Source organism: Leopardus geoffroyi, chromosome B3 (genome assembly GCF_018350155.1).
Source record: "Leopardus geoffroyi isolate Oge1 chromosome B3, O.geoffroyi_Oge1_pat1.0, whole genome shotgun sequence".
NCBI lineage: Eukaryota > Metazoa > Chordata > Mammalia > Carnivora > Felidae > Leopardus > Leopardus geoffroyi.
Window position 1 is genome coordinate 43,066,459 of NC_059337.1, and position 23,323 is coordinate 43,089,781.

At 36.5% G+C, this 23,323-nt stretch overlaps 1 protein-coding gene across 5 annotated transcripts in view; it reads left to right on the top strand.

Moving 5' to 3' along the window:
• The window catches only part of VPS13C (vacuolar protein sorting 13 homolog C), a 202,233-nt gene that overhangs the window by 86,927 nt on the left and 91,983 nt on the right, over window positions 1–23,323 (top strand). For all 5 annotated transcript variants that reach the window (XR_006704645.1, XM_045449539.1, XM_045449540.1 and 2 more), the window contains 9 exons: window positions 2,531–2,610; window positions 4,059–4,118; window positions 6,215–6,374; window positions 7,116–7,232; window positions 8,334–8,437; window positions 8,786–8,953; window positions 9,438–9,742; window positions 11,787–11,934; window positions 21,405–21,513. Coding sequence is in view for 4 of the 5 variants with exons in the window: in XM_045449539.1 (XP_045305495.1) it covers window positions 2,531–2,610; window positions 4,059–4,118; window positions 6,215–6,374; window positions 7,116–7,232; window positions 8,334–8,437; window positions 8,786–8,953; window positions 9,438–9,742; window positions 11,787–11,934; window positions 21,405–21,513 (1,251 nt within the window). In the remaining variant the exon portion in view is untranslated. The remainder of the gene's footprint in view (window positions 1–2,530; window positions 2,611–4,058; window positions 4,119–6,214; window positions 6,375–7,115; window positions 7,233–8,333; window positions 8,438–8,785; window positions 8,954–9,437; window positions 9,743–11,786; window positions 11,935–21,404; window positions 21,514–23,323) is intronic.

Sequence of the window (23,323 nt, forward strand, 5' to 3'; positions counted from 1 at the left end):
CTTTCTGTTATATTATTTAAATCCTTTTTGATCAGCTCATTAGCTGTTGTTATTTCCTGGAGATTCTTCTGAGGGGAATTCTTCCGCTTGGTCATTTTGGATAGTCCCTGGCGTGGTGAGGACCTGCAGGGCACTTCCCCTGTGCTGTGGTGTATAACTGGAGTTGGTGGGCGGGGCCGCAGTCCGACCTGATGTCTGCCCCCAGCCCACTGCTGGGGCCACAGTCAAACTGGTGTGTGCCTTCTCTTCCCCTCTCCTAGGGGCGGGATTCACTGTGGGGTGGTGTGGCCCGTCTGGGCTACTTGCACACTGCCAGACTTGTGATGCTGGGGATCTGGCGTATTAGCTGGGGTGGGTAGGCAAGGTGCACAGGGGCAGGAGGGGCAGGCTTAGCTCGCTTCTCCTTAGGTAATCCACTTCAGGAGGGGCCCTGTGGCAGCGGGAGGGAGTCAGATCCGCTGCCGGAGGTTTGGCTCCTCCGCAGAAGCACAGAGTTGGGTGTTTGCGCTGAGCGAGGAAGTTCCCTGGCAGGAACTGGTTCTCTTTGGGATTTTGGCTGGGGGATGGGCGGGGGAGATGGCGCTGGCGAGCGCCTTTGTTCCCCACCAAACTGAGCTCTGTTGTCCAGGGGCTCAGCAGCTCTCCCTCCCTTTGTCCTCCAGCCTTCCTGCTTTCCGAGCAGAGCTGTTAACTTATGACCTCCCAGACGCTAAGTCGCGCTTGCTGTTGGAACACAGTCCGTCAGGCCCCTCCGCTTTTTCAAGCCAGACTCTGGAGCTCTTCTTGGCCGGCGAGCCGCCCCTCCGCCCCGGCTCCCTCCCGCCAGTCCGTGGAGCATGCACCGCCTCGCCGCCCTTCCTACCCTCTTCCGTGGGCCTCTAGTCTGCGCTTGGCTCCGGCGATTCCGTTCTGCTAATCCTCTGGCGGTTTTCTGGGTTATTTAGGCAGGTGTAGGTGGAATCTAAGTGATCAGCAGGACGCGCGGTGAGCCCAGCGTCCTCCTACGCCGCCATCTTCCCTCCCACAAAGAAAGTTTAAATAAAGGGATTAAGTGGCTTATTCAAGACCATGCATCTTATGAATGGCAAAACCTAGAATTTATCTCTGATCTTACAACTTTAAGTTCTTGTTCTTTGTATTGAATAGTGTTTACGTATCAGAAGCTCAGTAGGTTATAAGAATTAGAATGGGGCATAAAATTCATTCTTTTAGAAGCTCTTATCGTTTGTTTACTTCAGTGTACAGTTTATGTGCTCATTAATATTTGAGGAATGATTGGGTGAATCTACATTTTATATTTGACTAGTATTTTAGCCAAATATAAAGTCCTATTTTTGTTATTTTTTAGTAGTTGAAATTAAAACACATCTCAGTTTAGAGGAAAAATGTTTTATATGTTAGTAATGTTCTGTAAACATGGTGTTAAGATGGAGTTTACTTTCTTGAGGGGGAGAATGGGAAAAATTTGCTAGGCTATTTTTTCCTTTAGGGAAGGTTATGACCTTTAAGGTGAAGGGAAAATTCTAAGATTATTCAGAAGGAGCAGGACTTACAGAACTGAAAATAATAAAAGACGGATAAAATGGTACATAAGTCACTTCTCCTTCCACAGCTTTTTGACACACTTCCTTTGGTATATCTACCTCAGGACATAAAGGACATCTGGTAGTGTATCTGTAGTTTTTTAATGAAAAGAAATTTGGCAATTCCCTTCCCTTACAACATACTTTAATTTTCTATGTAAAATAAGCCTTCTCTCTTACCATAAACAGAGAAAAATTATTTGTTTCTTTAATGTGAATGAAATATTTGCTCTTTGAATTTTATAGCTCAATAGGATATTACATATTTTTATAGTTCATTCTTACAATATAGTTGAGAAAGCCAAAGTTAAATAGCTTTTGGTAAGAGTAGAGATGAACTAGATTCATTTCTTAATTTGTAAGCATTCTACTGCCATACAAATGCACATATATCCTTAAAAATATCTAGAGAAGTATTGATTATTTTTGAATATAGATGTAAAATCAAATAAAAATAAATATGCATGTTTTTAAGTAAGTTGGATGCTAAAGGTAAGAGAAGCATTTGGATTGGTCTATTTATACACCAGTGATATTAATATTAAATAACCATGAAAATATGTGCAGGTAGGCTTTTAAAGCTTAAGTAATATATTTTTTTAAGAAAATGATCTAGAAAATTCCAATCTTAGGGGTGCCTGGCTGGCTCACTTGGTTAAGTGTCTGACTTTTGATTTGGGCTTAGGTCATGATTTAATGGTTTGTGAGATTGAGCCCTAAGTTGGGCTCTGTGCTGACAGCACGGTACCTATTAGGGATTCACTCTCTCCCTCTTTCTGCGCCTCCCCCACTTGCGCTCATGTGGGGGAGTGCACTAAATACATGAATAAATGAATAAATAAATAAGTAAATAAATAAGTAAATAAATAAATAAATAAATAAATAAAATTCCAGTCTTAAAAAGAACAGTTTATTTGAAACACTTTTCTTCTTTTTCTTTAATCTAGGATCCAAAAAGAAGCCCCTTCACTTGATTAGCTCTTCTGATAAACCTGGATTAGATCTCTTAAAAGTAGAATATATTAAGGTAAGGGCCATAGAATGTTTACATATTTATTGTATACTCTAAATTGTCCTCTGGAAGGAAAAAGATGACAGCAGATTACAAAATTCTCTAGATTTGTGTCATAGATTTTAATCATAAGAATATCCATTTTTTCTCTTTTCATTTATACACTTTCTCTTTTACTTAAGTAGAAGAATAGGACCAATAAAAAGACACCAAACTCGGGGTGCCTGGGTGGCTCAGTCAGTTAAGCGTCCGACTTCAGCTCAGGTCATGATCTCACAGTTTGTGGGTTTGAGCCCTGCCTTGGGCTCTGTGCTGACAGCTCGGAGCCTGGAGCCTGCTTCTGATTCTGTGTCTCCCTCTCTCTCTGCCCCTTCCCCTGCCCATGCTCTGTCTCTCTCTCTGCAAAAATTAATAAACTTAAGAAAATTTTTTTTTTTTTTTTAAAAGAAAAAGACACCAAACTCCCTATCCCCAAAGATGGAAGCTTGGGATGAAGTAGCATGAACTTGTACCTCTTGGGGCACATTTACCTACCTAAGTTCATTGTAAATGTAGGTGACATTTGGCTGAGTATCCTATATCACAAGGGATAGAGTCAAATTTGATTGGGTTCAGAAGAAAACTACCAGGATTGGGAAGGGACTCAAAAAGATATCGTATGAGAAATGCTGAAGGAAGTAAGAGTATTTAGCTTTATTCAAGATTAGTTGATTTGTTTAATCATTTAACAAGCATTTATTGAATGCCTTTGTCAGATTCTGTTAGGCACTTGGGATACAGAGATGAAAAACATGCCCTGTTTTCAAGGAACTTATGGACTAGTAGGCAGACAGACAAGTTAGATAACAATTAAAATATAATGTGATTGATTCTCTCATAAATAACATAAGACTTTGTGGCATCAGGGAGGCAGAGAAGCTAGCCTAGGCAGAAGTCTTCTCACAAGATGTAAAAATGAATTTCCTATGGATGTGCCCAAGAGACAGAACTTGAACCAATAGATAATTGTGTTGGGAGGTAGAATTTTGACTCAGTACCAAGGCCTGATTAAATCACAAGTTCTCTGAAGATTAAGTAAGAAAATGAGGTTTCTTTCAGTGGAGATAACCTAAAATAGTCTTCCAAAGATATAAAGGGATATATTAAGTGATGGATGGACTAGATGACCTTTAAACCTTACAACTTTCAGAGTTTATAATTCTGGTCTCTAGTTATAGTTTCCTAGAAGTACATGTTGCCATGTTTTTCATATTTGAAGAGGAGAACAAAATTGCATGATTATAATAAATAACTTGGATGTCACTTTAAAACAATGACAGTAAAATTAAATATATACAAAATTTCTGAATAATGTAATATTCAGAATAAATGTAATAAATGTAAAAAATAAACGAGATCATAAATAAGTTATTTATTTACTTTGGTCTTAAATCTTTTTTCAGAACTTCTATTCTTTTTTTTAGGCTGATAAGAATGGACCTAGTTTTCAAACTACTTTTGAAAAAACTGAACAAACACTTAAGGTAAGAAATTTTATTAAAAGGGTATATCTTATTTGAAAACAACTTATTGTGGAAGGCTTCAGTATCCTTTGAGGAATAATGACTGGGTGGGTAATTTGATGAAATAATCAAGAGTCAGTAAAAGTTATAAAACTCCTAGATACCTACCATGTTCTATGTTTGTCATTGATTATAATAGAGCTGGTGTTTTGACTTCCTGTAGCACATCCTAATTATTTCTAAAAACAGGGAATGCGATAGACAATGGAACTTTGATTTATAAAGAACCAACAAGGTTTTCAACAAATTAAACTACATACTGTTGTTTAATGCAGACCTGAGAAAGTATGGGAAATACATGAAGATGTTGAGTACATCTGAAGCCATACTAAGGTAGTCACATGGAGGAAGAGGAGACAATATAGTTGTGGATTATTTAAAAAAAAAATTTTTTTTAATGTTTATTTATTTTTGAGATAGAGAGAGACACAGCATGAGCAGGGAAGGGGCAGAGAGAGAGGGAGACACAGAATGTGAAACAGGCTCCAGGCTCTGAGCTGTCAGCACAGAGCCTGACGCGGGGCTTGAACTCACGAACTGTGAGATCATGACCTGAGCTGAAATCGGACGCTCAATCGACTGAGCCACCCAGGCACCCCAATTGTGGATTATTTTAAAAAGAAAATCAGAGATAGGTATTTGAAGTTACACTTTTGAGAGATGGGAGAATTTGTGGAATATTGTGAACTTTCCTTTTTAAAAATTACTTATTTATTTATTTATTTTTAATTTAAATTCAAGTTAACGTACAGTGTTGTCATGGCTTTAGGACTAGAACCCTAGTAATTCATCTCTTGCATATGACACCCAGTCCTCATCCCAACAAGTGCCCTTCTTGATGCCCATCACCCATTTAACCTATCCCCTACCTGCTTCCCCTCAACAATCCTCAGTTCATTCTCTGTATTTAAGAGTCCCTATGGTTTACCTCCCTCTGTGTTTTTATCTTACTTTTCCTACCCTTCCCCTTTGTTCATCTGTTGTCTTTATCAAATAACACATGAGTAAAATCATATATCTTTCTCTGACTTATTTTGCTTAGTATAATACCCTCTGTTTATATCCATGTTGTTGCACATGGCAAGATTTCATCCTTTTTTAATCACTGAGTAGTATTCCATTGTGTATGTATACCACATCTTCTTTATCCATTCATCAGTTCATGGACATTGGGTTCTTTCCATAATTTGACAATTGTTGATAGTGCTGCCGTAAACATTGGGGTGCATGTGCCCCTTCGAATCAGCGTTTTTGTACCCTCTTGAACCTTCCTTTTTATAATTTTTATATCCACTTAGTGCTTTGAGGCAATAAAAGGAAATTCTTTTATATAAGCAAAGATTTTTAAATAATTTTTAATTTGCTGTTAGAAAACCACATTATTACTGAAGCAATTTTTGTTGGTATCTTAGCTTTCTGGAGTCATTGTTTTAAAAAATGTAACACTTTTTTTCCTAAAAGTTTTATGTACATTCATATATACACACACATACACATTTATACACATACACATATACACACACACATTTATACACATTCATATATATATATATATATTTAAATGATAGGACCATTGTGGTTTTGGAAGATAATTTAGTAACTGAGAACTTACTTAATAATTGTACTTTTAAATCTCTGAATTTCACATTTGAAATCATTTCTCGACATAGTATTAACACATGGTGATTTTGGAGTTTCATGATCTAACTTTCAAGTTTTATATAATCAAAATAAAAAGTCCATTGAAGATCCAAAAGTCCTATACGTGATGAATATCGAGATGGCCATGACAAGCAGATTATAGGTTTCTTGTTAATTATATTTGGGAAACAGAATAATTGCGTTACTCATGGGAATTCACAATGTGTGTGAGTGTAATTTACTGTCCATATATTTCCTCTTTAAGGAGTCTGAGTCGTGAATCTTTATCTCCTCTCTGTTCCTTCTAAGCTATGGAAGCAGTGATGTAAATCTAGCTGGAAGCCTTTCAGTTCCATCATGGAAATTATGGTTATAATTGGCCTGGAAAACTAACTTTCTTTTTGAAAAATTTCTAGGTGACTTTTTCATCTTTAAATCTGTTGCTGCAAACACAAGCTCTTCTGTCTTCTATTAATTACCTGACAACCATTATCCCATCAGATGACCAAAGAAGTGACACCAAAGAAGTACAAATTTCAGCTGAAAAGCAACAAAAAAATTCAGGTGTGCAGAAAGGTATGAAAAACACTTGTTGTTAACAAGCATATTAGAATTCTAGAGGTAAATGGGAATCGTAGAGATCATCAAGTTCGGTCATTTGCATGCCATTTTCCCCACTTCTGTGCTTTTCTTCAAACAAAATCATATGTGAGTAACTGCTGTGTAAGGCAAATGTAACTAATACTGGTGCTTTAAAAAAATACCTGTTTTTCTTCTTATTTTGGTGGTAGTGGGGAATGCTGTAGGTAGATAATAGAGAAGAAGACCTGTATTTACACTGAACTTTTCTTCCCTTCTCAGTGGCTCCTGAATGAGCTCCACAAAGGGTTAGTCTTCCCTTCCCATTTTACAAATAAGGTAGTAAGACCCAGAGACTTGGGGGTAACAGTACAGGGATAGCATGTAGTTGGTTAAGAACCCAGATTTTAAATCAGAAACAACTCAGTTCAAAATCCTGCCTCTGCTACTTAAATTATATGACCATAGGCACATTATTTAATTTCTCTGAGTTTCAGTGTCCTTATTTATTTTATGTTTTTTTTTCTTGCTTGTGCATTATGAAAGTAACATCTCAGTATGAGAAATACAAACTGTACAGAAGATGTAAAGCAAAAAGAGTATTTGAAATCTTTAAGAGCTTGAGAATTTTATAATTTTTTAAAACAGAAATATGGTTCACTTAATACAATCAAGAAACCTTAATAGAGTTTGAATTACTCGAATCCCATGTGATAGAATGCTTTGTTTTATTTTTAGTGATTGTATCCTCTAAAGACAGGGACATTATTGACTTCAGACTATTTGCCAAGTTGAATGCTTTCTGTGTCATTGTTTGTGATGAGAAGAACAATATTGCTGAAATCAAGATTCAAGGTAAAAGTTCACATACTATTAAGAATTTTTTAAAAGAGAAGCTTTTTTTAATGGTAAAGAGTATACAAATGGAGGGCTCTGAGCTGTGAAAACTGGATAATTTTTTTATGACATAATTGAATTGTATATTTTCTTAGCTCTTTGGGATGTAGATCTTGGTTAGAATCTGACCATCAAATTGAATGACAATACTGGTGTTTTGAATCTCTCGGAGTTGTCTCAGAGGTGAAAAGGGATCCTAATGTCCATGTAGTGATGCTATCAATGGGCTGGGATGTGGGTCTGATTTTCAGGTCAGGGTCTATGAATATGCTTTATCTTGGTACAAATGCAAAAGAACCTTATGATGAAGAGAAAGCCTATCTATGAGCCCATTATGTTCTTTTAGGCAAAAGCTGCTGAAACTGATAGGACTCTGTTTTTACCAGCTCACTATGATCTGATAACGGTAAAGAATGTTTAATGAAATTCTCGAATAACTTAAAAATGAAAAAAATTAGTTTTTTTCTTTGGCCTTTCCAAGCTGACAATTACCTTTAGTCTACATTTGATTCATGAAACTTATAGCTTCCATATGAATGACTGGATATAAGATCTAAAAGATTTCCTAAAATCCCAAGATAATCTGTTTGCTCTAGGTGTAGTTTTTTTCAGAAGGTTGAAACTTCAGATAATTGATTTATAATGAATGTATTGGTTTCATTGTTTATAACACCGAAAATGTATAACATTGCAACTAACTAATTTATCAGTTGGGAGTTCAAGCATAGTTAATTTAAAAAAAAATCACCCCAGGGGCACCTGGGTGTCTCAGTCGGTTAAGCGACCGACTTCGGCTCAGGTCATGATCTCACAGTTCGTGAGTTTGAGCCCCGCGTCAGGCTCTGTGCTGACAGCTCAGAGCCTGGAGCCTGCTTCAGATTCTGTGTCTCCCCCACCTCTCTGCCCCTCCCATGCTTATGCTCTGTCTCTCAATAATAAATAAATGTTAAGTTTTTTAAAAAATCACCCCAAAATGAAATTATGCAATAAAAAGAAATATCTTGAGGTCTTCTTATGGTAGGTCTTTAGAAATTATAATAATACAATTTTTTTTTCCAGGCCTTGATTCTTCTCTTTGTCTTCAGTCAAGAAAACAGTCACTGTTTGCCAGACTGGAAAATATTATTGTCACAGATGTTGATCCTAAGACAGTTCATAAAAAAGTAGGTGTAGTAAATAGATAGCTAATATGTTTTGATAATTGAGTATGAGATTTTATTTTTAAATATATTTTAAGAAATATTAATGAAATATATTTTGATACACAAATGTTTGTTTCTCTAATGATTATAAATATAAGCCTATTTATTTATTTATTTATTTATTTATAGTCTCAACCGAGTTAACATACAGTGTAGTCTTGGGTTTAGGAGTAGAATCCAGTCATTCGTCACTTACATGTAATACCCAGTGCTCATCCCAACAAATACCCTCCAAATATAAGCCTTTTTTTAAATGAGACTTTGTCATTACCCTCTTGAACAGAATACATTCTAATCTCTGCTTTTCAGGCTGTGTCAATAATGGGAAATGAAGTTTTTCATTTTAACTTGGATTTGTATCCTGATGCCACTGAGGGAGATTCCTATACTGACATGTCCAAAGTGGATGGTGTGGTATCACTGAATGTTGGCTGTATTCAGATTGTTTATCTTCATAAATTCCTCATGTCATTTCTGGTAAAAGTCACTATTTATATGTTGATTTTCAACTTAGAAATACTTAAGTCTGATAGCTATGATTTCAGATCTTATAAATTTTGGATTTTAGGATGTACATTGTTTTGATTATAGATGGTACTTATATATTAAGCTAGAGGTTAAAACCTCTCTTTAATAGTTGAAATCTGAGTCATTTAATTTGTCTAGAACTGGAATTATTTTTGCTAGAACATAAATTTTACTTGAAACCAAATTTTCAAGTAAAAAAATACTAAAAGTATCCCGCCCCCACCCCACTCTGTTCTTCAGCCATATAACATTAGCCCTTATCAAGTGGCTTATAAATATGGATGGATGATCAGTGATTTTTTCCTAATTCTAGATAAATGAGACTCAATTGAAAGTTATGTATAGGAAATAAATAGCACAGAAATAAAGAAGATGGTGTTATTAATGATGTGCTTGTCCTCTGTTTTTCTCCTTTTATACTTGGTGTCCACAGAACTTCCTCAACAATTTCCAGACAGCCAAAGAGGCTCTGAGTGCCGCCACTGTTCAGGCTGCAGAAAAGGCTGCCAGAAGTGTGAAAGATCTTGCCCAGAGGAGTTTTCGTGTTTCTCTCAATATTGATCTGAAAGCACCAGTTATAGTCATCCCACAGTCTTCTATTTCCACTAATGCAGTGGTGGTAGATCTTGGGCTCATCAGAGTTCAAAACCAGTTTAGTCTGGTGTCTGGGGAAGACTATTTAAACCCTCCAGTAATTGATAGAATGGATGTGCAGCTAACAGAGCTTAAGCTTTCTAGGTATATTCTCTTTGAATAATTATGGATTGAAGTGTTATTTAATGTTTTCCATGAATTTTGTGGCCATTGAGATTCATACCCAACATGCTTCGGTTGCACAGAATACTTTACTTTTATTTACTTTTTAAAAAGGTTTTTAATATTTATTTATTTTTGAGAGAGTGAGAGAGAGACAGAGTACAAGTGGGTGAGGGGCAGAGAGAAGGGGAGACACAGAATCCGAAGCAGGCTCCAGGTTCCGAGTGTCAGCAAAGAGCCCGACGTGGGGCTTGAACCCACAAACCGAGAGATCATGACCTGAGCTGAAGTTGGAAGCTGAGTTGACTGAGCCACCCAGGCGCCCCCAGAATACTTTAATTTTTAATCAACTTTTTATTTTGAAAAATTCCACAGTTACAGAAAAATTCCAAAAATATTACCATGATGATACCAATATTATCCTTTACCTGGGTTTACCAGTTGTTTACATTTGCTTTAACTATATATGTCTGCATATTATTATTTAAAACATGTTTAAAAAATTTGTTTAATGTTTATTTTTGAGAGAGTGGGAGAGGGAGAGAGAGAGAGAGAGAGAGAGAGAGAGAGAGAGAGATGGATGGACAGAGTGCAAGCGGGGGAGGGGCAGAGAGAGAGGGAGACACGGAATCTGAAGCTGACAGCTCTGAGCTGTTAGCACAGAACTTGATGCGGGACTTGAACCCATGAACCATGAAATCATGACTTGAGCCAAAGTCTGCCACTTAGCAGACTGAGCCACCCAGGCGCCCCTAAAACCTCTTTTTAATTTAATTTTTAAGTTGAGATAAAATTGACATATTGTCTTGCTTTCAGGTATATAACATGATTCAGTATTTGGGTATATTGTGAAATGATCATCACAATAAGTCTAACGTTTGTCACCACACATACTTACAATTTTTTTTCTTGTGATGAGAACTTTTAAGATCTACTTTCTTAACCACTTTCAAATATACAATACAGTGTTTTTAACTAGTCACCTTGCTATACATTACATTCCCAGGACTTACTTACTTTATAATGGGAAGTTAAAACATTTTTTGCTGAATCATGAGTATAGAATTTGCTCTTAACCCCTTGCTCTAAATGCTTTAGCATGTGTCCCCTAAGAACAAGGACACACATCCTTTTACATAATGCAGTTTTCAAATTCTGGAAATTTAACACGGATACAGCAATAACATCTAATATGGAGTCAGTATTCAAATTTTACTAGTTGTTCCAATAATGTCCATTATAGTAATTTTTCCCCTCGATCAAGGGTCACATATGGATGGCATTTAATTGTATCCTGTACTACTGAGGGGGATTTCTATATTACTAGTACTTACTTGCTCTGGAATAGTTCTTTAGTCTTTCTTAGTGTTTCATGATGAGACAGTTTTGAAGAGTACAATCTAGTTGTTTCATGGAATGTCTTTTAATTTGGTTTTGTCTGAGTGATTCTTCATGATTTAATTGAACTTAATGTATTTTTGGCAAAATACTGCATACATAATGATGTATCTGTAGAGCTCCCACCAGATGACCCATGAAAATCTATATATAATACATTTTAAAATAATTTCTACCCTATCCAAGGAGATTTAATTACCTTAATAAAAAAGGAAAATTACAAGGCAAGTCCAGAAAATAATCCTGGAGAAGAGCTTTATCAAACTCTTCAGAAAATGCTAATTGTTCATCTTGCCATTTTTTTCTTTAATCTCTGTATCAGTGCATATATTAGTCTTTATACAACTATATTTGATGACTACTCCATGTATTCAACATTATGAATATCTTTTTAAAATTTAATCCATGTGTGACCTAATGTTTGAAGAAAAAGGTTTTCTTAATGGGTCATGGTACATGATGTATTTTACTCTTTCCCTAAAGTGAATTATAGATTGAGATTAGAAAAAACTAGCATGGGTTCAAATCACTATTGAGAGCAGTGATTTTTGATTTGAATGTCTTTTTAATGATAGGTTGCATTTCCCTCCTGTGTTTATGCATATATATCAGTTATATTTTTCATTAGGACAGTGATCCAGCCAGGCATCTCCCATCCTGATGTTCAGCTCTTACACCCAATTAACTTGGAATTTTTTGTAAACCGGAATCTAGCTGCATCTTGGTATCACAAAGTACCTGTTGTAGAAATTAAAGGACACCTTGAATCAATGAATGTAAGTATGTGAGTGAAAAATACTTGTTATTGAAATTTTAGACTCTGAAGACTTTCTTAGGATAAATCAATAAGATATGTGAAATTTTTGAGTGGTTGGTGTAAGAACAATTTCAATGAGATGTCCAAAAATATGTTCATTATTTAGCAGAATTTAATCTTCAGTTAAGTGTTATTGTGTGTGTGTGTGTGTGTGTGTATACAAAAAAATATATATATTTATACACACACACATATATACATATATGCATACACATATATACATATATATACACCATATATGTATATATATATATGATATACATTATTAGTTTGGGGTATATAACATAGTAATTCAACATTTATTTACATTGCAGAAATAGTCACTACAATAAGTATAGTTCTCATCTGTCACTTTACAAAGTTAATATAGTATTATTGACTGTATTTTCCATACTGTACATTGTATCTCCATGACTTACTTATAACTACAAGTTTGAATTTATTAATCCCTTACACCCATTTCACATCCCTAATCCCCCTTCCCATCTGGGAACCACCAATCTGCTCTCTGTTTCTATGAGCCTGGTTTTTAGTTTTATTCTGTTTGCTTTTTAGAATCTACATATCAGTAAAATCATGCTGTGTTTGTCTTTCTCTGACTTATATATATCATTTAGCGTAAGTGTTTTTGTTTTCTTTGGATAGATAAGCAGTAGGGGATAAGCGGTAGCTAATCATATGTTAGCTCTATATATTTTTAGGAACCTCCATACTATTTTCCATAGTGGCTAGTTTATATTCCTACCAGTAGGGCCCAAGGATTCCCTTTTTTCCACATCCTTGCCAATATTAGTTATTTCTAGTCTTTTGGGTAATAGCCATTCTGAGAGGTGTGAAATGATACCTCACTGTGATTTTGATTTGCATTTCCCTGATGATTAGTGGTGTTGAGCATCTTTTCATGTACTTGTTGGTCATTTCTGTGTCTTCACTGGAAGAATGTCTATTCATATCCTCTTCCTGTTTTTTAACCAGATTGTTTTTTTGTTACTGGGTTCTATGAGTTCTGTATATATTTTGATATTAACTGCTCATCAGTTATAGGATTTGCAAATATCTTTTTCCATTCAGTAATTTGCTTTTTCATTAAATTTTAAAAAATATTTTATTTATTTTTGAGAGAGAGAGAGAGAGAGAGAGAGAGAGTGACAGAGTACAAGCTGGGCAGGGGCAGAGAGAGAGGGAGACACAGAGGCTGAAGCAGGCGCTAGGCTCTGAGCTGTCAGCACAGAGCCTGACGCAGGGCTCAAACCCACGAACCGTGAGATCATGACCTGAGTCAAAGTTGGATGTTTAACTGACTGAGCCACCCAGACGCCCCACTTTTTCGTTTTAATGATGTTTTTTTTTTTTTTTCTATGCAGAAGCTTTTTAGTTGATACAGTTCCATTTGTTTATTTTTCCTTCTGTTGTCCTGGCTTTTAGAGTCAGATCTACGGAAATGCCTTTAAGACTGATGTTAAGGAGCTTAATGCCTATGGGTTTTTTTTTAGGAGCCTTATGGTTTTGGATCTCATATTCATCTCATATTCAAGACTTTCATCCATTTTGAGTTCATTTTTGTATATAATGCAAGATAGTGGTTGAGTTTCATTCTTTTACATGTAGCTGTCCAGTTTTCCCAGCACCATTTATTGAAGAGGCTGTCCTTTCCCCATTGTATATTCTTGCATCTTTTTTGTAATATTAGTTGATCATATATGCATGGGCTTATTGCTGGTTTATGATTTATGTGTCTGGTTTTACGTCCAATATCATACTGTTTTGATTACTATAGCTTTGTAGTATAGTTTGAAAGCAGGGATCATGACACCTTTGGCGTTGCTCTTTCTTTTTTTTTTTTTTTTCAATATATGAAATTTATTGTCAAATTGGTTTCCATACAACACCCAGTGCTCATCCCAAAAGGTGCACTCCTCAATACCCATCACCCACCCTCCCCTCCCTCCCACCCCTCATCAACCCTCAGTTTGTTCTCAGTTTTTAAGAGTCTCTTATGCTTTGCTCTTTCTTAAGATTGTTATGGCTATTTGGGATCTTTTGTGTTCCCATAGAAATTTTAGAATTATTTGTTCTAGACCTCTGAAAAATGCCATTGGAATTTAGGTAGGGATTGCATTGAATCTGTAGACTGCTTTGAGTAGTAATGTTAATTATTCCAATTCATGGGCATCAAATATCTTTCTATTTATTTGTGTCTCCTTCAGTTTGTTTTATCAGTGGACAAGTATTTTGTTCTTTTTGATGTGATTGTAAGTAGGATTGTTTCCTTGATTTGGCTTTCTGATGGTATGTTATTGTAGGGAAACACAACAGATTTTTTTGTACATTAATTTTGTATCCTGAAGCTTTACTGAATTCATGTATTATTTCTAACAATTTTTTTGTAGAATCTTTAGAGTTTTCTATATATAGTATCATGTCATCTGCAAATAGTGTGACCGTTTTACTTCTTCCTTTTCAATTTGGATTACTTTTATTTCTTTCTCTTGCCTAAATGCTATGGCTTGGACTTCCAGTATTATGTTGAATAGAAGTGGAGACAGTGAGCATCCTTGTCTTGTGTCTTATTTGGAGAAAAAGCTTTTAGCTTTTTACCAATGAGTATGATATTACCTGCAGGTCTGTCCTATATGATCTTTATTATGTTGAAGTATGTTTCCTGTATATCTGGTTTGTGAGTTTTATCATAAATGGATGTTGAATTTTGTCAGATGCTTTTTTCTGCATCTGTTGAGATGATTGTGATTTTTATCCATCATTTTCTTAATGTGATATATGATGTTGATTGATTTGTGGATGTTGAACCATCCTTGCATCCCTGGAATATATTCCAGTTAAACATGGTTTTAATGTATTGTTGAATTTGGTTTACTAATATTTTGTTAGGGATTTGTATCTATGTTCATCAGGGATATTGCATGTAATTTTTTTATTAATTTTTATAGTGTACTTTTCTGGTTTTGGTATTAGGGTAATGCTGCCCTTGTGAAATGAGTTTGGAAGTGTTCCTTCCTTTTTCATTTCTTGGAATAATTCAAGAAAGATAGGTATTAATTCTTCTTTAAATGTTTGGTAGAATTAACCTGTGAAGCCATCTGGCCATGGGCTTTTGGTTTTGGGGGAGTTTTTAAATTATTGATTCATTTTCATTACTTGTAGTCAGTGTATTCAAATTTTCTATTTCTTTGTGATTCATTCTTCAAAGGTTGTGTATTTGTAGGAATTGTTCCATTGCTTCTAGATTGCCTGATTTGATGGCCTGTAATTATTTATAGTAGTCTCTTATGAACCTTTGTATTTCTATTGTGTCAGTTACAGCTTCTCTTTCACTGCTAGTTTATTTGGACCCTGTCTTTTTTTCTTGATACGTCTGGATAGAGTTTTATCACTTTTGTTTATCTTTTCAAAAAACAATCTTTTAGTTTCATTGATCGTTTTTTTTTTTTTAATGTTTATTTATTTTTGAGACAGAGAGAGACAAAGCATGAGCGGGGGAGAGGCAAAGAGAGAGGGATACACAGAATCAGAAGCAGGCTCCAGGCTCTGAGCTGTCAGCACAGAGCCCGACGTGTGGCTTGAACTTGTCAACTGTGAGATCATGACCTGAGCCAAAGTTGGATGCTCAACCGACTGAGCCACCCAGGCACCCCTCATTGATCTTTTTAATTCATTTTTTAAGTCTCTGTTTCATTTATTTACTCTCTGATTTTTATCATTCCCGTTTTCTGCTAACTTTGGATTTTGATTGTTCTTTTTCTCGTTCCTTTAGGTATACAGTTAAGGTGTTTATTTAAGATTTCTCTTGTTTCTTGAGGTAGGCTTGTATTGTTATGAGCTTCCCTCTTAGAATTGATTTTGCTGCATTCTTTAGATTTTGGTATGTTGTATTTCTGTTTTTGCTTGTCTCTGGGTATTTTGTTTTTGTTTCTCCTTTGATTTTTTGATGACCCATTGGTTTTTCAGTAGCATGTTATTTAATCTTCACATTTCTATGGTTTTTCTAGTTTTCTTATAATTATTTCTAGTTTTGTACCATTGTGGTTGGAAAAGATGCTTGATATGATTTGTCTCCTTTTTTTTTTAAGTTTATTTATTTATTTTGAGAGAGAGAGAGAGAGTGTGAGCAGGGGAGGGGCAGAGAGAGAGTGAGGGAGAAAGAATCCCAAGCAGGGATTCCCATACCATCAGCACAGAGCCTGATGCGGCGCTTGAACTCATGAACTTTGAGATCATGATCAGACGCTTAATCGGCTGAGCCACCCACGTGCCCCTGATTTCAGTCTTCTTAAATTTTTTGAGAGTTGTTTTTTTTTGACCTAATATGTCATCTATCCTGGAGAATGTTCCATGGTCACTGGAGAAGAATGTGCATTCTTTTGCTTTTGGGTGGAATGTTCTATATGTATCTGTTAAGTCCATCAGATCTAATGTGTTAAGAGCAGTGTTTCCTTGTTGATTTTTTTGTCTAGGTGATCTATCCATTGATATAAGTCGGGTGTTAAAGTCTCCTACTATTTCTGTATTACTGTCAACTTCTTCTTTTAGGTCTGTTAATATTTGCTATCTATATTTAGGTGCTCTTATGTTGGGTGCATATATATTTATAAACATCCTACCTTGCTTTATTGATCCTTTTATCATTATATAATTGTCTTTTTTGTCTTTTATTACAGTTTTGTTAAGGTCAATTTTGTATGATATAACTATTCCAGTGTTCTTTTCGTTTCCATTTGCATGAAACATCTTTTTCCATCCCTTCACTTTCTTTCTGTGTGTCCTTACTTCAGAAGTGAGTCTCTTCTAGGTCTTGTTTTTTTATCCATTCAGCTACTCTGTCTTTTAAATGGAGAATTTAGTCCATGAATTTAAAGAAATTATTGATAGATAGGTATATACTTTATTGCTTTTTTATTAATTGTTTTCAGGTTGTTTTGTAGTTTCTCTGTTCCTTCATTTCCTTCTCAATTCCTTTGTATTAGATGACTTCCTATCATGTTATGTCTAGATTCCTTTCTTTTGTGTATTTACTATATGTTTTTGCTTTGTGCTTACTGTGAGGTTTACATACCCTATCCTTTGTATGTAACAGTCTATTTTAAATAGATAACCACTTACTTTGAACGTATCCAAAACTCTATATTCCCCCCAAACAGAATTTATGTTTTTGATGTCACCTTTTACATCTTTTTTTATGTATCTTTTAAGTAATTATTGTAGTTTCAGTTAATTTTAGTACTTTATATTTTGAAATTTTTAGTAGTTTTATAAGTGATTAATCCACTACCTCTACTGTGTGTTTACCTTTTCCAATGAGATTTTTACTCTCATATGTTTTCTTTTTATTAGTCCCCTTTTTATTCATCTTAAAGAAGGCTTTTTAGAATTCTCATAAAGCTGGTTTAATGGTTATGAACTCCTTTAGTTTTTGCTTGTTTGAAAAACACTTTCTCCTTCTATTTGAATGATAATCTTGCTGGGTAGAATATTCTGGGTTGGAAAATTTTTTTAGTACTTTGAATATGTCATGCTACTCCCTTCTGGCTAGTAAAGTTTCTTCTGAGAAATCTGCCAATAGCTTTATGAGGTTTCCCTTGAGTGTAGCAAGTTGTTTTTGTCTTGCTGCTTTTAAGATTTTCTCTTTAATTTTGACATTTTAATTATAATAAGGCTTGGTGTAGTGCTCCTTGTGTTTGGTCATCCTTTTTGGTAATTTTCATGCCTCCTCGACCTGGATGTCTGTTTCCTTCTCGAGGTTAGGGAAGTTTTCAGGCATTACTTCTTCAAAATGTTGTCTGCCACTTTCCTCTCTCTTCTCTTCTAAGACCTCTGTAATTTTAATGTTCTTCTGTTTCTCTTTGTCCCTTAAGATACCTTCATTTAAAAAAAAATTTAATGTTGTTTTTGCTCTGTCCTGGTAAGTTCTTTTGCTTTATTTTCCTGCTCACCAATCTGTTCTCCTTCATCCAGTCTGCTGTAGAACCCCTCCAGTGTATTTTTCATTTCAGTTATCGTATCTTTAGTTCTCTGGCTTCTGTTTGTACTGTCTTATATTTTATATCTCCTTGTTGAAATTCTCACTGTGCTCATCCATTCTTTAACTGAATTTCAGTGAGTATCTTTATGATCATAATTTTAATTCTTTATCAGGTAGATTGCTTAACTCCATATAATTAAGGTGTTTTTCTCAGGTTTTGTCTTATTCTCTTGTTTGAAAATATTTGTTTCCTCATTTTATTTGATTTTCTGTGTTTCTTTCTATTTGGTGAAACAGGCAGTCTTTTTAGTCTTGAATGGGTAACCTTATTTAGGTGATGATTCTTCTTGTTCAACCTTGTCCTAGCTTATGGTTGTCTTCTGAACCTTTGTGGTTGTCTAACACACCTGATTTATTATTGGTATGCCCCCATTGTTGAGGGTGTGCCAAGATCTGTCAGTGATCCAAGGGGAGGAATATTATTCAGCACCTAGTTTAGGCTGATTAGAAGCCAGACCCTCAGGCAACTGCTTTTATTTTTATTTATTTTTTTTAAAAAAAAAATTTTTTTTTTAACGTTTATTTATTTTTGAGACAGAGAGAGACAGAGCATGAACGGGGGAGGGGCAGAGAGAGAGGGAGACACAGAATCGGAAACAGGCTCCAGGCTCTGAGCCATCAGCCCAGAGCCCGACGCGGGGCTCGAACTCACGGACCGCGAGATCGTGACCTGGCTGAAGTCGGACGCTTAACCGACTGCGCCACCCAGGCGCCCCAGGCAACTGCTTTTAAAGTATGCAAATGTATATAGTCCTGTGGGACTGCAATCATAATCCCTGCTCAGGGCTCTAGGAGATCTGAGCACCAGCTGCAGAAATTGGCATATTGTATTGGTGTGTAAATGAATGTATGAACTCCTTTCTCACAAGTCTTGTTTAGGTGTAATGAGGCCAACGGGGATGTGCAAGGATGGTGTCTCCCTGCTTTTGTACCCTGAAAGCACCTTCTTAGTCTCTAGATATGTGGGAAACTTTAATCTTGTCCCTCAGGCTGATACTCAAGGCTGAGTAAATAGGCCTTTGTCATAGGAAGACTGAGGTTGTGCTTCATTCTGCTGTCTGTGCAGTGCCCTGGGGGTGTTGACCTGCCAAGAACTGTCTTTCTGCTTGTTATGGTCCTCTGGAGCTCTGAAACACCAACTCTCTTGACTAGCAGGGCCAGCGCATCAAGGGATGTTCTCTTTCTGGACTGCACATGGCTGCTGGCTTTAGGAAGACAGTTGGTGAGTGTAGGAGGCAGAGCAGACTCACTGGCTTCAGAAAGGCAGTGGGAAAATGTCCTGACCGTGTGTGCCCATGGACTTCAACAGTGAAATAGGCTAGTGTCTTGTGTGTCTGTGTACCAACTTTAGGCTGGGAGTGGGAAAATGCCAGGATCACTAACTAGTTCCAGCCACGGGTGTGTTGCAACTGTGTGTGCTTGCGCACGTGAGCCAGGGAGTGGGAGAACTCCACCACAGTTCTGCTCTCTGGTCCAGCCAGGATGTAAGGGAGCACTGCAATTGCCAGTGCACTGCAGCCTCAGCAAGTGCCTTGACTGTTCCCCCGCTCATCCCAGCAAGGCTCTGGGAGAGTGTCATATCCGGACTCCCCTGTCTATGCTAGTAGGCTATGTGGAAATTGCAACAGTGGTAGCTGCCAGCATGTCAGCCTCCCAGGAGTGTTTCAGATGTCCCTTGCTCCTTCAGCCAGTGTACCCAGATCAGCAAGTGAATTCCCCTCATATGTAGTCTAGGTGTTTTTCAAACTGCCAGTTTTTTCACTGGATCTTGGGGCAAGCCTTTTAAGAGGGGAATCTCAGTTTCCTACAGCACTTTGGGGCCTCTGGAGGTCAGCACTGTTGGTTTTCCAAGCCAGACCTTCTGGGGGCTCCTCTTTCTAGCGCAGATTCCAGGGGCAGAGGTGGCCCATGGGGAGTACCAAGTCATCACGCCTCCAAGAGAAGCATCTCTGGTGAGATCCCTCCCTGTTGTGTGACACCACACTGGGGGTAGATTTTTTTTGTGAGACGTGTCTCTGTCTTTCCAGCTCATTTCAGTATGGTCCTTTTATCTTTTGTTTTGAAGAGCAGTTTACCAGGTTTTAGGTCTTTCTCAGAGGGAAATGATCCATGTGTAGTTTAGATTTGGTGTGTACATATATGGGAGGTGAGTTCAGGATCTTCCTATGTCACCATCTTGGTCTCCCTCTTCATTACTTAATTTTTAAATTTGCTGTATGTTGCAGGGAGTATGACTGGAGTCGCAAAAGATGAGTCCGCAAAGTGCAGTTAAGTGAAGGTCCTCATACTCGGGTGGGAATGAGGCCCTGACTCCAGAATGAAGCTTCTTTTTATTAGGATAATTGCTAAAGACTAGGTGTATAAAGTCAGCTCAACAGGCGTGTTAATCAATCTAATGGTTTAGCTTTTCAAGGTTAATTTTGAGTTAATTGGTTTCTATAACACTAGGAAGGGTCAGGTATTAAGGAGCATCCAGCCTTAGACAATGTTAATGGCTCTAGGCGTTCCTTACCAGCCACAGCTGTGTTCAGCTGTGTAAACATGTCCTAAGGCCTTGCACCTTTTCCAGCCCTTCCTTTTGAAGCCTTTTCCTTTGATGCTTCTCTCCTGCATCTCCCACAGCTGTATACGTACACATTAGCAAAGATCTGTGTGTAAGTTATTTATTAGTATAGTATATCTCATTCTGTATGTTATATACACATACTTTTAATTTCAGGGGTATCTGAGTACCCTTATAGCATTGAGAGAAATGATTATTTTTTATATCGAAGATAGCCTTTTTATTTCATTGGAGTTGTTAATTTTAAAAAAGTACAATTTTTGTTTTTTCTGAATTTGTCATTTTTTTAAATTATTTTTAAATTTTTTTTTTACATTTATTTATTTTTGAGAGACAGAGAGAGGCAGAGCACAAGTGGGGGTGAGGCAGAGGGAGAATGAGACACTGAATCTGAAGCAGGCTCCAGGCTCTGAGCTGTCAGCACAGAGCCCGATGAAGGGCTCGAACTCACAAACTGTGAGATCATGACCTGAGCTGAAGTCGGATGACTGAGCCACCCAGGCGTCCCTGAGTTTGTCATTTTTTTAAATGATCTGATTTCTTTAATCATTATTATTTTTCACTAAAGATTATATAAGTTAAGTAGTGTAACTAATCCTGACTGATAAATCACATTTTTTCCTCCAAACGTTTTATTACCATTGAAAATAAAAGTATTTAAATGAAATAAGTAGTGGAATAATTGAATGGGTAGTGAAGATCTAATTTTCAGTCACTGTGAAGGTTATTCTGTCCTTCATGTTTTATAAATAGTAATTTATTTCTATATTAAAATTGTTTTATTTTAAAATGAAGTACCTTTATCTTTTCTTTTAATGATATTTCACAGGTTAATCTAAATCAAGAAGATCTTAACCTTTTATTTAGAATACTAGCAGAAAATCTTGGTGAGGCTACTGAAGACTTAAATAAAATGAAGCCAAGAGAACAAAAGACAGGTAAGAGACTGACAGAAGGTGGCATAATACACGTATCTCCTTATTTTACACTTTAGCACAGGAGTCAAACCATAAAAATGACATAAATATATATGTACACATTGTGATTTGTATTACCATGAAAAGAAAGAAGATATTTATTTGTTGAATACTTATTGAGTAAGACCATAGTTAGAGATGATGGACTGTCATTTAGTTATCCCAATAGTCAGTTACCAATTCAGAACTTTTTCTAAGTTGTGTAAGTTAAGAGGAAGCCATAAAAAGTATTTCTTTTTTTAAATTTTTTTTAACATTTATTTATTTTTTAGAGACGGAGAGAGAGCATGGGCTAGGGATGAGCAGAGAAAGGGAGATATAGAATATGAAGCAGCTCTGGGCTCTGAGCTGTTAGCCCAGTGCCAGATGCAGGGCTCAAACCCACAAACCAGAGATCATGACCCAAGTCAAAGTCCGATATTTAACTAACTGAGCCATCCACGCACCCCATAAAAAGCACTGCAAATCTGGTGGATTCCTGGAATAATTTTTGAATTTGCATGTATACAAAAAAAAAATTCAAAGTTTGCAGTAGGCTATGGTAGCATACTTAATCTTATTTTCTTAAGTTTATTTATCTATTTTGAGAGAGAGAGAGAGAGAGTGAAGGAGGGGCTGAGAGAGAGAATCCTAAGCAGGCTCTGTGCTCTGTCAGCGCAGAGCCTGATGCAGGGCTCAATCCCATGAACTATGAGATTATTACCTGAGCTGAAATCAAAAGTCAGATGCTCAACTGACTGAGCCAGCCAGGGGTCCCCGATTTTTAAGTGAGGTTTTGTAGTAAAATATCTTTAAGAATTGAAACATTTGGTAAATAACTCAGCAAAGAAAATGCTGACAAATTGTACTACGGTAAAAATTTAGAGAATTTAAATTATTAGTTGCAATGGCCCTTTGACTTACTTAAAGGCAAAGTAACTACTGGACTTAATTTTTACATTTTTTTAAAATGTTTATTTATATTTGAGGAGAGACAGAGCAAGAGCAGGGGAGGGGTAGAGAGAGATGGAGTTGAATCTGAAGCAGGCTCCAGACTGTGAGCTGTCAGCACAGAGCGCAGTGCAGGTTTCCAGCCCACGAGCTCTGAGATCGTGACCTGACCAAAGTTGGATGCTTAACTGACTGAGCTACCTAGGCGCCCCTAGACTTAATTTTTTAAAAAATGTTTATTTTTTAGAGAGAGAGAGAGAGAGAGAGCAAGCGAGGGGCAGAGACAGAGGAGACACAGAATCCAAAGCAGGCTCCAGGCTCTGAGCTGTTAGCACAGAGCCTGACATGGGGCTTGAACTCACAAACCATGAGATTATGACCTGAGCTGAAGTCGGATGCTTAAGTGACTGAGCCACCCAGTGCCCCTGGACTTAATTTTTAAAACTGTTATATATGTGTATTACACACACAGACATATATAATTATTTTTTCCATCAAATGGTACTATCCTAAAAGTGTGTGTGTGTGTGTGTGTGTGTGTGTGTGTGTGTTTATGCATTTTGCTTTTTTAAGTAACAGTTTATCTTGGTGTTTATATCTTTAAATATAATATGTATAGATATGTCTCATTCTTTCTAATGGCCACCTGGTATTAAATTCTCTTGACGTATTATAATTTATTTAGCAAGTCCATACTGATGGACATTTCAGATTGTTTTCAGTGTTCCACTCTTTCCACGTTGCATTGAATGCCCTTGTCCATACACTTTTACAAGTGTATGTGTATCTGTAGGGGAAATACCAGGGCTATTGAATTAAAGGATATTTAATTTTTATTTAC